The 13,736-nt window shown below is 37.6% G+C and overlaps 1 protein-coding gene across 6 annotated transcripts in view; it reads right to left on the bottom strand.

Moving 5' to 3' along the window:
• Positions 1-13,037, bottom strand: part of SHOC1 (shortage in chiasmata 1) — a 98,510-nt gene extending 85,473 nt beyond the window's left edge. For 2 of the 6 annotated variants that reach the window (XM_050761414.1, XM_050761416.1), the window contains exons 1-3: positions 10,617-11,159; positions 7,413-7,500; positions 2,336-2,520 (exon numbers count right to left, since the gene is read on the bottom strand). In XM_050761414.1, coding sequence (XP_050617371.1) covers positions 2,336-2,520; positions 7,413-7,477 — 250 coding nt within the window. In that variant the 5' untranslated portion in view covers positions 7,478-7,500; positions 10,617-11,159. Of the gene's footprint in view, positions 1-2,335; positions 2,521-7,412; positions 7,501-10,616; positions 11,160-12,682 lie in introns of those variants that run through there. The other 4 variants (XM_050761415.1, XM_050761418.1, XM_050761420.1 and 1 more) reach the window with 4 other exon arrangements.
• Positions 13,038-13,736: the final 699 nt, after the last annotated feature.

Here is a 13,736-nt window from a genome sequence, read left to right as displayed (position 1 = left end):
CCTCCACCTCCCAGGTTCAAGTGATTCACCTGCCTCAGCCTCCCAAATAGCTGGGATTACAGGTGCCCACCACTACGCTCAGCTAATTTTGTATTTTTGGTAGAGACAGGGTTTCACCATGTTGGCCAGGCTGGTTTTCAACACCTGACCTCAGGTGATCCACCTGCCTTGGTCTTCCAAAGTGCTGGAATTACAGGCATGAGCTACTGTGCCTGGCCTAACTTTATTTTTAAAAATAAAAATAAAAGCTACATTTATATTTGCTTGTATGTTCCCACGATATCTAGAGGGATGCTTAACAGCTTCATGTATTAACAAATAATATGTGAACATTGTAGAAAAATTAGTAAATATCAATAAACCAACACCCATAAAAGAAAACCAGCAACTGTTTTATGTTTTAAAGATACGTGTTTTGAAATTATAATTTAGTAATTATTTATAATTCTTATAAGACATAGCATATTTACAAATCCAAAAATATACTATGTTTCTTTTGATTTAGACAATAAGACCAAAGTATCTACAAATCTGGCAGTAACTGATACAATTGCAAAGAAAATAAATAAAATTGAAAATCTAAATTTATAAAGTGATGTCCGGTGACACAGGACACCTGAGGAAATACAGGATATGGCATTTGGGAAATTCAAGCATATTTTCTCTCAGTCAATAGTTGATTCTAGCCAATAGTAGCTTCTAGTTTGCCACATTTATAATAGCTATGTTTGTGTAACCCATTCGTTTTTACAAGCCATCTCTTTAAATATACTCACATAAACTTACATATATTAGTTTATCCCCACAAAATTATTTAAAAATAGAAGAATAAATAATAGAAATAAATTAGAGAAGAAAACTTAAAATCATAAAAATTTTCTTTTTCTCCAGATAGGGTCTCACTCTGTTACCCAAGCTGGAGTGCAGTGGCATGATCATGGCTTACTACATCCTTGAATGCCTGGGTTCAAGCAATCTTCCCACCTCAGCCTTACAAGTAGCTAGGACTACAGGAGTGCCACCACATCTGGCTAATTTTTAAAAATCTTTTTGTGGAGATAAGGTCTTGCTATGTTGCCCAGGCTGGTCTCAAACTCCTGGCCTCAAGTGATGTTCCACTTTTTAAGAGTAGACTTGGACTCAAAATTCAAGTCTTCTGACTCCAAATTCAGGCTCTTTCTATTACATCATGCTCTCAAGTTTTAGTCCTTAATACAACTAATCTCTGTATCTCTTCCAACTATAAGAGGAATTTCTCTCTATATATATATCATCACACAGCTATTTGCCATTGCTGAAATTTTTATACATAATTTATATATCTACATAAAAATAACAGTAAAAAAATCAAATTATTTTTCATGTTGAAGCTATAGCATTGCTTAAATGATAGTAATAATTACATAATAGAACCTTAGGTTCTATAATTTAAAAAAAGAATAGGCTGTTATACATATAAGAAAGGCAATCCTCAGCAAGTTTTTACATGGTTGAAAGAATTCAACACCCTCTAGTAAGATGAGACATTTGGAATCAAGTTTGAATAAAATATACTTTTATTTTATTTTATTTTATTTTATTTTTTTGAGATGCAGTCTCACAATCTTGGCTCACTGTAACCTCCACCCCCTGGGTTCAAGTGATTCTCCTGCCTCAGCCTCCTGAGTAGCGGGATTACAGGTGCTGCCACCATGACTGGCTAATTTTTGTATTTTGAGTAGAGACAGGGTTCCACCATTTTGGCCAAGCTGGTCTCAAACTCTTGACCTCAGGTGATCTACCCACCTTGGCCTCCCGAAGTGCTGGGATTACAGGCATAGTAAGCCACTGTGCCAGGCCTACTTTTAATTATTTTTGACAGTATGTTTGTAAAACTGAGTATATTTCCTAACTTAATGCTGGAACTATTCCATCTCCACTTTGAACCTTGTTTTCGCATAAATCAGATGAGATTGAAAATATTTATTATGTTTTAAAAACTAAAATATAATAATCACTTTATAATATAGTAATTTAATATTACACTGGATTGCTATATCATGGGATCTGTAAAAGATGCCAATATCATTATAGCAGTATGTTGAAGGCATACTATGATCAAATCTCTGCAGGTTGTTTTGAGGCCCAGACAACTTAAACTCCAAAAATAACCCAACTTACAAAGAGGATTAATATGAATGAGGAAAGTACTGCCCTAATATGGTAAAACTTAGAGTTATACAGGTGGATCTTTAATAAAAAATTTTTCATTCAAATCAAACAAAAAAACTCACTGAAATGAATATGTATATATCAGTAAGAAATGTTTCACAACAATATAAAATAAATGTTTTACCTTGGTTCTGTTTTTGAAGTGCTGAATATTTTTCTAAACAACTGACAGGGGTAAAGACTTCATTGTAGTCCATGTGGGTGTATAAACTGACCTCCTCTACTTCAATTTGGGAGTCTGGATTTGAACTTGGAACAACTTCCTCAAATTCACAATTAATCTGGGTCACCATTCTTGTAATTGTTTTTCTGTGACAGTATAAAATTACTAATGTTATGTATGTCCTGTTTTAAAACACTTTTATTAGTAAATAATATATGTCCACTGTGGAAAAAATTATCGAATTCCAACAGACACAGAGAAGAAACATCTATATTCCCATCATTCAAGATGAATATAAAAATTGTGTAAATTTCTCAATTAAAAAAATCTTTAAACAATAGTGGACTAATGACAACAGTATTCTATAACCTGTTCTTTTCTGTAAAAAAAATGAAGCATGAACACATTTACATGTCAATCTATATACATTCACCTAATATTTGAATGGATAAATAGGGTATCAGCGAATCATAATTTATTCAACCAATTCTCTATTGTTGGAAATTTAAGTTCATTATAATTGTTTGCTATTATGAGCAACAATGCAAAGAACATCTATATGCACTAATAATCTCAAATAAATTTCTTAAAAACAGAAATGATGAAGTTAAAAGTATACAAATTTTTAGGTTTTGCCACACATGGCCAAACTACCCTTGTGCTGGATATTCAGTGTCTGTTCCTCAATAAAATTACCCAGCCTTTTATGTTCTGTTCCGTAACCTGGGAAGCTAACCTCTATGAACTAACCAAGCTTCCTTGTCCTCTGGCTTCTGGTTGGGTTCAGCCATGGAAAGCACTGGCAGAAGACCAAAGGTGAGAGAGACAGGTTGCAATATCATTCCTCCCAAATCCTTCTCTGTTGGGCCACAGTTTGGAATTGGCTGCACTCTTCCACCAAAAGTTACATCTTCTGTCAGACAGCCCTGCTCCTGTAGTCCTTACTAGGTTGGTAACTGCCCAGGCACCTTGTTCCTTCAATCTTAGGGTGGTAGCAACTTTGTAACTGCCCAGCAGGTTCACCTTGCCCGCTGCCTAGACAAAGCCAATTTATCAAGACAGAGGAATTGCAATGGATAGAGACGCAGAGCCGGCTGTGTGGGAGATCGGTGTTTTATTATTACTCAAACCAGTCTCCCTGAGCATTTGTGGATCAGAGTTTTTCAAGATAATTTGGCAGGTAAGGGCTTGGGAAGTGGAGAGCGCTGACTGGTCAGGTTGGAGATGGAAATATAAGGGGTGAGTGAGGTTTTCTTGGGGTCTTCTGCTCCTGTGTGGGATCGCAGAACTGGTTGAGCCAGATTACCAGCTAGGTGGTATCAGCTGAACTGTAGAGTGCAGGGTCTGCAAAATATCTCAAGCCCTGATCTTGGGTTTTACAATAGTGATGTTATCCTGAGGAGCAATTTGGAGACGGTCAGACTCTTGCAGCCAGAGGCCGCATGACCCCTAAACCAAAATTTCTAATCTCATAGTGAATTTGTTAGTCCTACAAAGGCAGCCTGGCCCCCCAGGCAAAAAGTGGGTCTTTTCAGGAAAGGGCTATTATCAATTTTGTTTCAGAGTCAAATCATACACTAAATTCCTTCCCAAGGTTAGTTCAGCCTACACCCAGGAATGAACAAGGACAGCTTAAAGGTTACAGGCAGGATGGCATCAGTTAGGTCTGATCTCTTTCACTGTCATAATTTCCTCAGTTACAGTTTTTGCGAAGGCAGTTTCAACTTCCTACTGTTGCTAGTCCTGAGGACATCTTTTTGGCTCTTTTAACCTTGCCCTTACCTGTTTCCTGATTGATACAGGTTTATCTGTATCATACCATTAGAATGGCTGGCATTACAAGAGATCTTCCAATAGATAAATATATTATTGGCAACTTAGTTATACATCCTAATATACGTTTTTCCTGATATCCTGGAATATTTCAGCCCTAATAATTCTCTTGTACAGACTGAAAGAACCAAAATCAATGTAACTCTCCAATTGGAGAAAAGACCAATTGTGTCATATCTTAAAATCACAGGCGGAGAAAGCTTTAGAATTTATCCTGTACTCTAAGAAAATACAAGGTAGAAGAAAAAATATTTTAACTCTTCCATGTCCATATTATTCATTAAGATCATTGGTTCCTATGTGGATCATTATATACTTAACTTAGTGCTTACATAGGTGCTGTCTTTTTAAAATAAATGTTACTGACAGGGTCAGCACTATATAACAATAATTCGTACTACAGTTTTGAGACTACCTAGTAAATTTTCTTTCCGTAGATATAAAAGATCTATGAAGATCAGTGTTTCCCAGCTCTCCTCATCTACCTCCCTGTCCAATATATTTATTCCCTTTTCACTGGTGCCTCCTCCTTTGCATAACCTGTAGACACTGGTCTTTCCCAGGTTTCTACCCTAGATTATCTTTGCTTTCCTTCTATATCATTCTTTTTGAGTAAGTTCATCTACTCCTATTTATTAATTTGCAAACTTAACAAAACTATTTATTGAGTGTCTGCAATGTGCTAACACCATTCTAGATACTGGGAATGGGGTGTTAAACCAAACAAAGTTCTTTCCTTCATGGAGCTTATCTGCTAACAGGAAGATAGACAAATAAGTATATGACATAATTTCAGGTGGTAAAAAAATGTTATGAATGGGCTGGGCACAGTGGCTCACACCTGTAATCCCAGCACTTTGAGAGGCTGAGGTGGGTGCATCACCTGAGGTCAGGAGTTCGAGACCATCCTGATCAACATGGTGAAACTCCGTCTCAACTAAAAATACAAAAAAACTAGCTGGGTGTGGTAGTGGGTGCCTGTAATCTCAGTTCCTCGGGAGGCTGAGGCAGGAGAATCACTTAAATCACTGGGAGGTGGAGGTTGTAGTGAACTGAGATCACGCCACTGCACTCCAGCCTAGGTGACAGAGAGAAACTCTGTCTCAAAAAAAAAAAAAAAAAAAAAAAAGAGAGAGAGAGAGAGAAAGATAAAGCACAGATACATGTGACAACATGGATAAACCCTGAAAACACTATATTAAGTAAAAGAAACCAATCACAATAAAAGCACATATTGTATGATTCCACTTACGTGAAATATCTAGAATAGGCAAATCAATAGACAGAAAGTAGATTCTGATTCAGTTAGTCCATTTTGGAGCCTGAGATTCTGCATTTCCAATCTATTTCTAGGTGGTATTGACACTGCCAGTCCAAAGGCCTACTTTGAGTAACAAGATGCGAGATGATCTCTAAGATCTTTTTTTACCTTATGAAACAATAATTTAGTTTTCACCGAACTAGCCTAATTATTGCCTTTGCTAAATACTTATTGCATATTCCCGTGTCTATGCCTGGAGACATGCTGTTTCCTCTGCCCAAAATGCTTTCTCTCGAGTTAATTTCTCTTTGATTGCCCAGCCCAAGCTCAATTCCTACTTCTGTGAAGCTGACCTCTCCTAGTTACAAATGCACAGCTCTACCAATGTAACTCATAAGGTGAAAAGAGATCTTAGAGATCGTCTCGCATCTTGTTACTCAAGGTAGGTCTTTGGACTGGCAGCATCAATACCACCTAGAAATAGATTAGAAATGCAGAATCTCAGGCTCCAAAACAGACTAACTGAACCAGGGGAGATCCTCAGGGGATTCATATGTACAGTAAAGTTTGAGAAGAACTGATCCATCATCATCATACTGATAAAATGAGGGTCACAGGTAAAATGACCAGCAAAGTAGTTAGCACTTGACTTTTCCAGTCAAGGCTTAAAAGCTACATATTTTAATTCATAGTGCAGAGCTTTTTTCACTATACCTTTCCGTTTCCTCGCTGCTAGGAGTTTACTCATATGATACATACTTCTAACTGACTATCATTTAATTCTTACATTGTTAATTTTTTCTATTTTTTTTTTTTTTTTTTTTTGAGACGGAGTCTCGCTCTGTCGCCCAGGCTGGAGTGCAGTGGCCGGATCTCAGCTCACCGCAAGCTCTGCCTCCCGGGTTTACGCCATTCTCCTGCCTCAGCCTCCCGAGTAGCTGGGACTACAGGCGCCCGCCACCTCGCCCGGCTAGTTTTTTGTATTTCTTAGTAGAGACGGAGTTTCACCGTGTTAGCCAGGATGGTCTCGATCTCCTGACCTTGTGATCCACCCGTCTCGGCCTCCCAAAGTGCTGGGATTACAGGCTTGAGCCACCGCGCCCGGCCAATTTTTTCTATGTCTATCTATTATTTTCCTAACCTGATTTTAAATTCCTAGATGACAAAGATGGTATATTGGACTTCACTGTATCCAGAGTCTAGACACCTTTCAATGTTTTTTTGTTTCTTTTAAGCACAACTAAGGAAAATTTAAATTATAGAAACTTGAAAATGTGAATAATAACAAAAGCTTTCCTAGGTCAGATCAGCATTCTGTGCATGAAGTGAAACAAAAGAGTAAATTATTAAATTGCACCAAAATCTCTACTTTATGTCTACCTTTACAATGTAGAACAGGTTAGATGTTCTTCCTCATATTATGCTCTGGGTTCCTATCTCTGTCATTGTACTTTGCACATTGTATTGTAATTATTTCTTTATAAAACTCTATTCCTTGTTTTCTTGTGTTCTTTGAAGGTTAAGACTATGTCTTATTCATTTTTGTATCTTGTATCTAATATATAGGATGATAATGAATATTTGATGAATGCTTAAATAATAAATAATGTTTTGACCAAATACATTACAAAATAGCCTTAAATCTGAATTTATAATATAGGAGAAAAAAAGACTAATTTTAATATAACAGACTTTCTATAGCTACTTTCTACAGAAAGTTTACCAATTGATAAACTAATTGAAAGTTTACTAATTAAAAAAGAAGATATAAGTCACCCTTATTAACCACTCCTTTGTGGTTCAAATTAGGACCTTTTCTTCATATAAAAGAAGAAAATCCATGAAGAAATAAAGGAAGAGATTTTCCCTATTTAGGTATCTGGAGAACTTAGTGTTTATCTTCTTCTAGATGTAAAAGAGAAATTTGAGATTAAGGATACATACTTCTCAAGGAAATCCTCCACAAAGAAACTTGCTTTCCATTGGTCCAAGACTGAGGTATCTGTCATTCCCGGAACTGAAACAGCTGAGACTAAAAAGAATAATGGTAAACATTAATCTCTAGAATTTTCTTTTATACTTAATTCAAGAAAGTCAAACATTCACCTTTTACATTATGATTTTATCTTCATTTGTTCACAAATGTATTTTTTGCCAAAGTGATACCTGATTCCAAATATTTAAATAGTCATCCTCATTATCATCAACCTACCCCTGCCCCTCAATCAACTACAGTTAGAACAATATCACATGAACATGTCACCTCATTTTATAGACTCTCTTTTGCTTATACAGCACTACTATTCCAAATAGTCCTTTTCAACTGCTTATGCTATACCTCATGAAACTTCTATTAACCCTTCCAGCTCAAGCTGATACATTCTCCTTGAAGGGCCATAATATTGTAACACTTGGAGACCCAACCGTATACAGTCCTATATTTAAAATTGTAGGTGGCACACAGTGGCTCACGCCTGTAATCCCAGCTCTTTGGGAGGCTGAGGCAGGTGGATCACTTGAGGCCAGGAGTTCGAGACCAGCCTGGCCAACATGGCAAAACCCCATCTCTACTAAAATTACAAAAATTAGCCGGCATGGTAGTGCATGCCTCTAGTCCCAACTACTTGGAAGGCTGAGGCAGGAGAATACCTTGAACCTGAGAAACAGAGGTTGCAGTGAGCAGAGATCATGCCACTGCACTCCAGCCTGGGCACCTGGGTGACAGAGTGAGACTTTGTAAATAAATAAATAAATAAATAAATTAATTAATTAATTAATTTGTATGTGTATATAGCTTATCTCCCAAACTAGACCCTTGGTTCCTTAAGGAGAAAGACCATGTCATATACTACTGTCAGAATATGCAACTGAGTGTTCTCCCTACCACCAGTGTTACTTCTTACTAGTTTTGTTATCTTTAACAAATCATTTAACATCTAAGCCTGTGCCTCATTGAAAAATATGAAAAAAAAATACAAAAATTTAGTGGTACTTTGGGAGGCCGAGGCGGGTGGATCACGAGGTCAGGAGATTGAGACCATCCTGGCTAACACGGTGAAACCCCGTCTCTACTAAAAATACAAAAAATTTAGCTGGGTGTGGTGGTGGGCGCCTGTAGTCCCAGCTCCTGGAGAGGCTGAGGCAGGAGAATGGCGTGAACCTGGAAAGCGAATGCAGTGAGCCGAGATCGCACCACTGCACTCCAGCCTGGGAGACAGAGTGAGACTCCATATCAAAATAAAAAAAGAAAAAAGTTTAGTGGTTAAGAGTACAGGTTCTGGAAACACTCTGCCTAGATTTTAATCCTTGGACTGCTATTTATTAACTATATGATATTGGGTAAATATCTGAATCTTTTTGCACCTCCGTTTTTTGTTTTTTTTTTTTTTTTTTTTTTTTTTGAGACGGAGTCTCGCTCTGTCGCCCAGGCTGGAGTGCAGTGGCCAGATCTCAGCTCATTGCAAGCTCCGCCTCCCAGGTTCACGCCATTCTCCGGCCTCAGCCTCCCGAGTAGCTGGGACTACAGGCACCCGCCACCTCGCCCGGCTAGTTTTTTGTAGTTTTAGTAGAGACGGGGTTTCACTGTGTTCACCAGGATGGTCTCGATCTCCTGACCTCGTGATCCACCCGTCTCGGCCTCCCAAAATGCTGGGATTACAGGCTTGAGCCACCGTGCCCGGCCTGTTTTGTTTTGTTTTAATGTACAAACTATAGGAAGAATAGCCTTTTCAGAGTGTTGTTGTAAAGATTAAATGTAATGTGGCGTAATGTGGCATGCAAATTGCTTAGAATAGTTTAGGTTCCATAGCCAGTCCCATAACCATTGCTCTCAAAGACTCTTGATTCTCTTGCCTCTCTTTCTCTTCTACCAACTTAGGACAACCCCTACTCTACACTTTCTGTGTATGTACACTAAAACAGTTGAAAATTACTGGAAAAAAAATCACCCAGCCATGCTAAAGGAACTCATTCCAAATTATGACTGTAAATTTCAAATGGCCACCCAACATTGACAGATGATAATAGTATACCCGTTAATAAAACTGGCTTTCTTGACCACAGATGAGGTTAACAACAACAAAAAAGAAACAAACAAAAACAAAACTAGCTTTCTTGCTCTTTAAGACAGCTAATTCACACATTACCCCTTCAAATCTTTAGTGTTCATTCCATTATCCACTTTCAGTATATGACCTTACCTTCACATAGAAAACTGATACAGAGAACTACCTCATTTTCCACCACCAATTCTACCAACTTACTGGCATAAGTACCTACAAACCCTATCTTCCTATCTACACAGGGGAAGAATTATTTTAGTTCCTACTGAATACTAACTTCTCTAACTGTGCTCTTGATCTTATCCCCTTTTACTCCTGTTATCCTTTTTCTTTCCTGCATTGTCTTATTCTCTTTTTACCAAAATTGTTTCCATTGGCAAACATTTTACAGTCTGTCTCATCCTGTATTGTTTAAAAACCACACATCAAAAACAAAAAAGAATAACTCTTTACTCCACTTCTCCCATAAGTTAGTCCATCATTTAAAAATTTTTCTTTATAGCAAAATTCCCCCAAATATTCAAATTCACTCTCTCACTTTCCCACTTCCCATTATCTTCTCAACATACTCCAATCATATTCCAATATATTCCTATCACACTCCAAATATATTCCAATCATATTAATAACCAATATTCCAGGGAAACCACTCTTGTCAAAGTCATCAATGACCTACATTTAGTCAAGCTAATGGTCAACTCACTATCCTCAGATAACTTGAGCTTTTAACACAAGCCCAATGCATTGGACTACTACTACCTTCTTGAAGCACTTTCTTCTTTAGAATTCGACGCCAGAATCATTTGATTTTCCTGTCTTGCTTCTTAGGTAACTCCTTTTACATCAGACTTTTAACTGTTGGAGTGTTCCAGGGCTCTGTCCTAGGCCTTCTAATCTATTTATACTCATGCTCTCAGTGACTTCATCTAGTTTCACAGGTTTATATGTAATTTGCATATTGAAAACTCCGATTTGAAACTCCAGCTTGTGAAGCAGGTTCACTGTGTACTGATTACCAACTTGTCTGAGTATGGTGAGACAGAATACCCATACACAGGAAGTTACATGAAGCAGATGTATTACTTACAGATAGGTAACAAGGGACAACAGAAGCCTAGGATTCATTGTGAACTGGTCCTGTGAGTCTCAGGAAAGCTGCCCAGGGCAAATGAAGTCTTCATGTGCCACAATTGCACAGCAGCTGAAGAACCCCAGAAAGCAGTCCACCTGGGTTTGATGTTCTGAGGTCAAAGGACGTGCTGGGCTAAAGAACTGAAGGACAGAGCATAGGCTGCTCTGGCTAGCTCCTCCTTTATCTCTGAATGTTGCATTCCCAGCACATTTTATAGTTATTCTTAAGAACTTCAAGTGAGAAAAGGAGGCCAAGGCCACCCAGAGAACTGTCCTGAGCAGCTGCGCTCAAGATTAATATAACCAATTGCCTTCTTAATGATTCCATTTAGATGCCTAATAATCTGGCCAAAGCAGAGTTATTGACTCTGGCCACAAATTGGCTTCTCTATAAGCCTTTCCCTATTTTAGGAAATGGCACTGTCATCTACCTGGTTTCTCAGGTCAAAAACCTAGAAGAAAATCTTCATTATTCTATTTTGTAATACCCTCACTGTTGACAATTTGTAAAATAAGCTAGATTTTAAGCACATCTCACATCTCCATTACTATAAGCCTTGTCCAAGACACTATAATATTTTATCCAGAGTTTAGATTCTGGGCTACTAAAATAGCTCCCTGATAGATTTCCCTGTCTCTACTCTTGACTCCTAATCTGCACCCTTTCTATCCTCCAGACAATCATAACTATCTTTCTACAGCATAAATCAGGTTATATCATTCCCTTTCTTAAAATTGTCCAGTGACTTTCCATATCCACAATTGTCTTAGTCAGTCTACACTGCTATAACAAAAATAGCATAGACTGGGTGGCTCAAACAACAAACATTCATTTCTCACAGTTTTGGAGGCTGGGAAGCCCAAGATTAAGGCACCAGAAGATTCAGTGTCTAGTGAGGGCCCACTTCCTGGTTCATGGGTGGCTGTCTTCTTACTGGCCTCACATGGCAGAAAAGTCAAGGGAGCTCTTTGGGGTCTCTTTTATTAGGGTACTAATCCCTTTCATGAGGACTCCATCCTAATCATCTCCCAAAGGCCCCACCTTCAAATATAAATTTAGGGGGACACAGTCAGTCTATTGCAGCTGTAATAAAAAATAAATAAATAAACAAACTCCCTGTTATGGCCTACAAAGCCTTATTCAGAAATTGCCTACTTCTCAATCCATTTTTCATTACCCAGTCACAATAGCTTAATTTTCTGGTCTTTACACACATCAAGTTCATTCTTGAGTCAGGAACTTTGCATTTGCTTGAAAGGCTTTCCCCCCATATTTTTCATGGTTGTTGCTTTCTCACCATTCAGGTCTCAACTCAAATGTCCTCCTCTTCAGAGAGACATTTCCCTAACCATCTTAGGAAACAGCACTCCCTACTCCCGCAATTTCATATCACTTAGCATTACTGTCTCTTCTCTATATATTTATCAATATCAGATACTAGTTTACATATTTAATGGTTTTATTGCTGTATCCTCCTTACCAGTCTAAAACCCACTGAGAGCAGAGACTACTTCTATGTCTTTTAAGTAACTGTGTCCTTAGTACTTATAACAGTGTTTGGTACATAATGTATACCAAGTAAATGCTGTTGACTGACTTGACTCCTCCAAGGAGGCTACTTCTTTACTATTCCATGACTTGATAGAAACAAAAAACTATTTTGTACATATATGCTTAAAAATAATTTTATATTCAGTGTGCCATTACAACTTGAAGTAGGCCTCAGATAGTCAAGAAAAATTCTATTATAATAAAACAAGTGTTTACAATGTTAGACTATTTTAAGTCTTCATCATCTACATATCTTTTATTTGGTTTATTCATATCGAATATAAGCTTTCCAATTCCTTATTTAGTTACCTAGATTCTATAATAAAAATACTACGTTGTTAACTTCTTGGAATTCTGACATGCATAGATGCAATGAAATTAGTAAAGCATTGCATATTCTTAATAATTTGCTGTGCTAAACTCTGAAATGGCTTTTAAAGCACATTTTTAAGAAATGAAAACAAACATACCTCTTGTCCATGGCCTCCTAAATTTATTATCAGTAACTGCTACATGGTAACTTTCATCTTGATATAAACATGAAGGAATTCGAAGCAATAAAGCATCTCTGTAAAACTTCTTTCTAACTACATTCTGTGGAAGAAAGAAAGATTAGAAAATCTTTTAACATATACTATTTATCTATCAATATTCAGAATATATTAAAATTATACTTTGAAACTTATGTGATATTTCTTTAAAAGTAATACATGCTCCTTATAAAAAACAGGCATACCTAATCCCAGCACTTTGGGAGGCCGAGACAGGCAGATCACGAGGTCAGGAGATCAAGACCATCCTGGCTAACATGGTGAAACCCCGTCTCTACTAAAAATACAAAAAATTAGCTGGACGTGGTGGCAGGCGCCTATAGTCCCAGCTACTCAGGAGGCTGAGGCAGGAGAATGGCATGACCCGGAAGGCGAAGCTTGCAGTGAGCCGAGATTGCACCACTGCACTCCAGCCTGGGCAACGGAGTGAGACTCCATCTCAAAAACAAACAAACAAACAAACAAAAAACAACGACAACAACAACAACAAAACAGGCATACCTCACTTTATTGTGCTTTATTCTATTGTGCTCTGCAGATTTTTTTTTTTTTACAAATTGAAACTTTGTGGCAACCCTATGATGAGCAAATCTGTCTGTGCCATTTTTCCAAAAGCATGTGCTCACTTCCTGTGTCACATTTTGGTAACCATCCCAACATTTGAAACTTTTCCATTATTATTCTATCTGTTATGATAATCTATGATCAGTGGTCTTTGATGTTAGTTACCATTGTAATTGTTTGGGGGTGGCATGAACTGCACCATATAAGATAGCAAATTAATTGGTAAATGTTGTGTGTGTTCTGACAAAACAGCCTTCTGTTAGAAGAAGATGCCAACAAAGACTTTCATAGCCAGAGAGAAGTCAGTGTCTGGCTTCAAACCTTCAAAGGACAAGCTGACTCTCTTGCTAGAAGCTAATGCAGTTGGTGATTTTAAGTTGAAGCTAATGCTTATTTACCATTCTGAAAA

The sequence above is a fragment of the Macaca thibetana genome, chromosome 15, assembly GCF_024542745.1.
Source record: "Macaca thibetana thibetana isolate TM-01 chromosome 15, ASM2454274v1, whole genome shotgun sequence".
In the NCBI taxonomy this organism is placed as follows: domain Eukaryota; kingdom Metazoa; phylum Chordata; class Mammalia; order Primates; family Cercopithecidae; genus Macaca; species Macaca thibetana.
The sequence above is the reverse complement of the archived record's forward strand: the minus strand, read 5'-3'. Positions and strand labels throughout refer to the sequence as shown.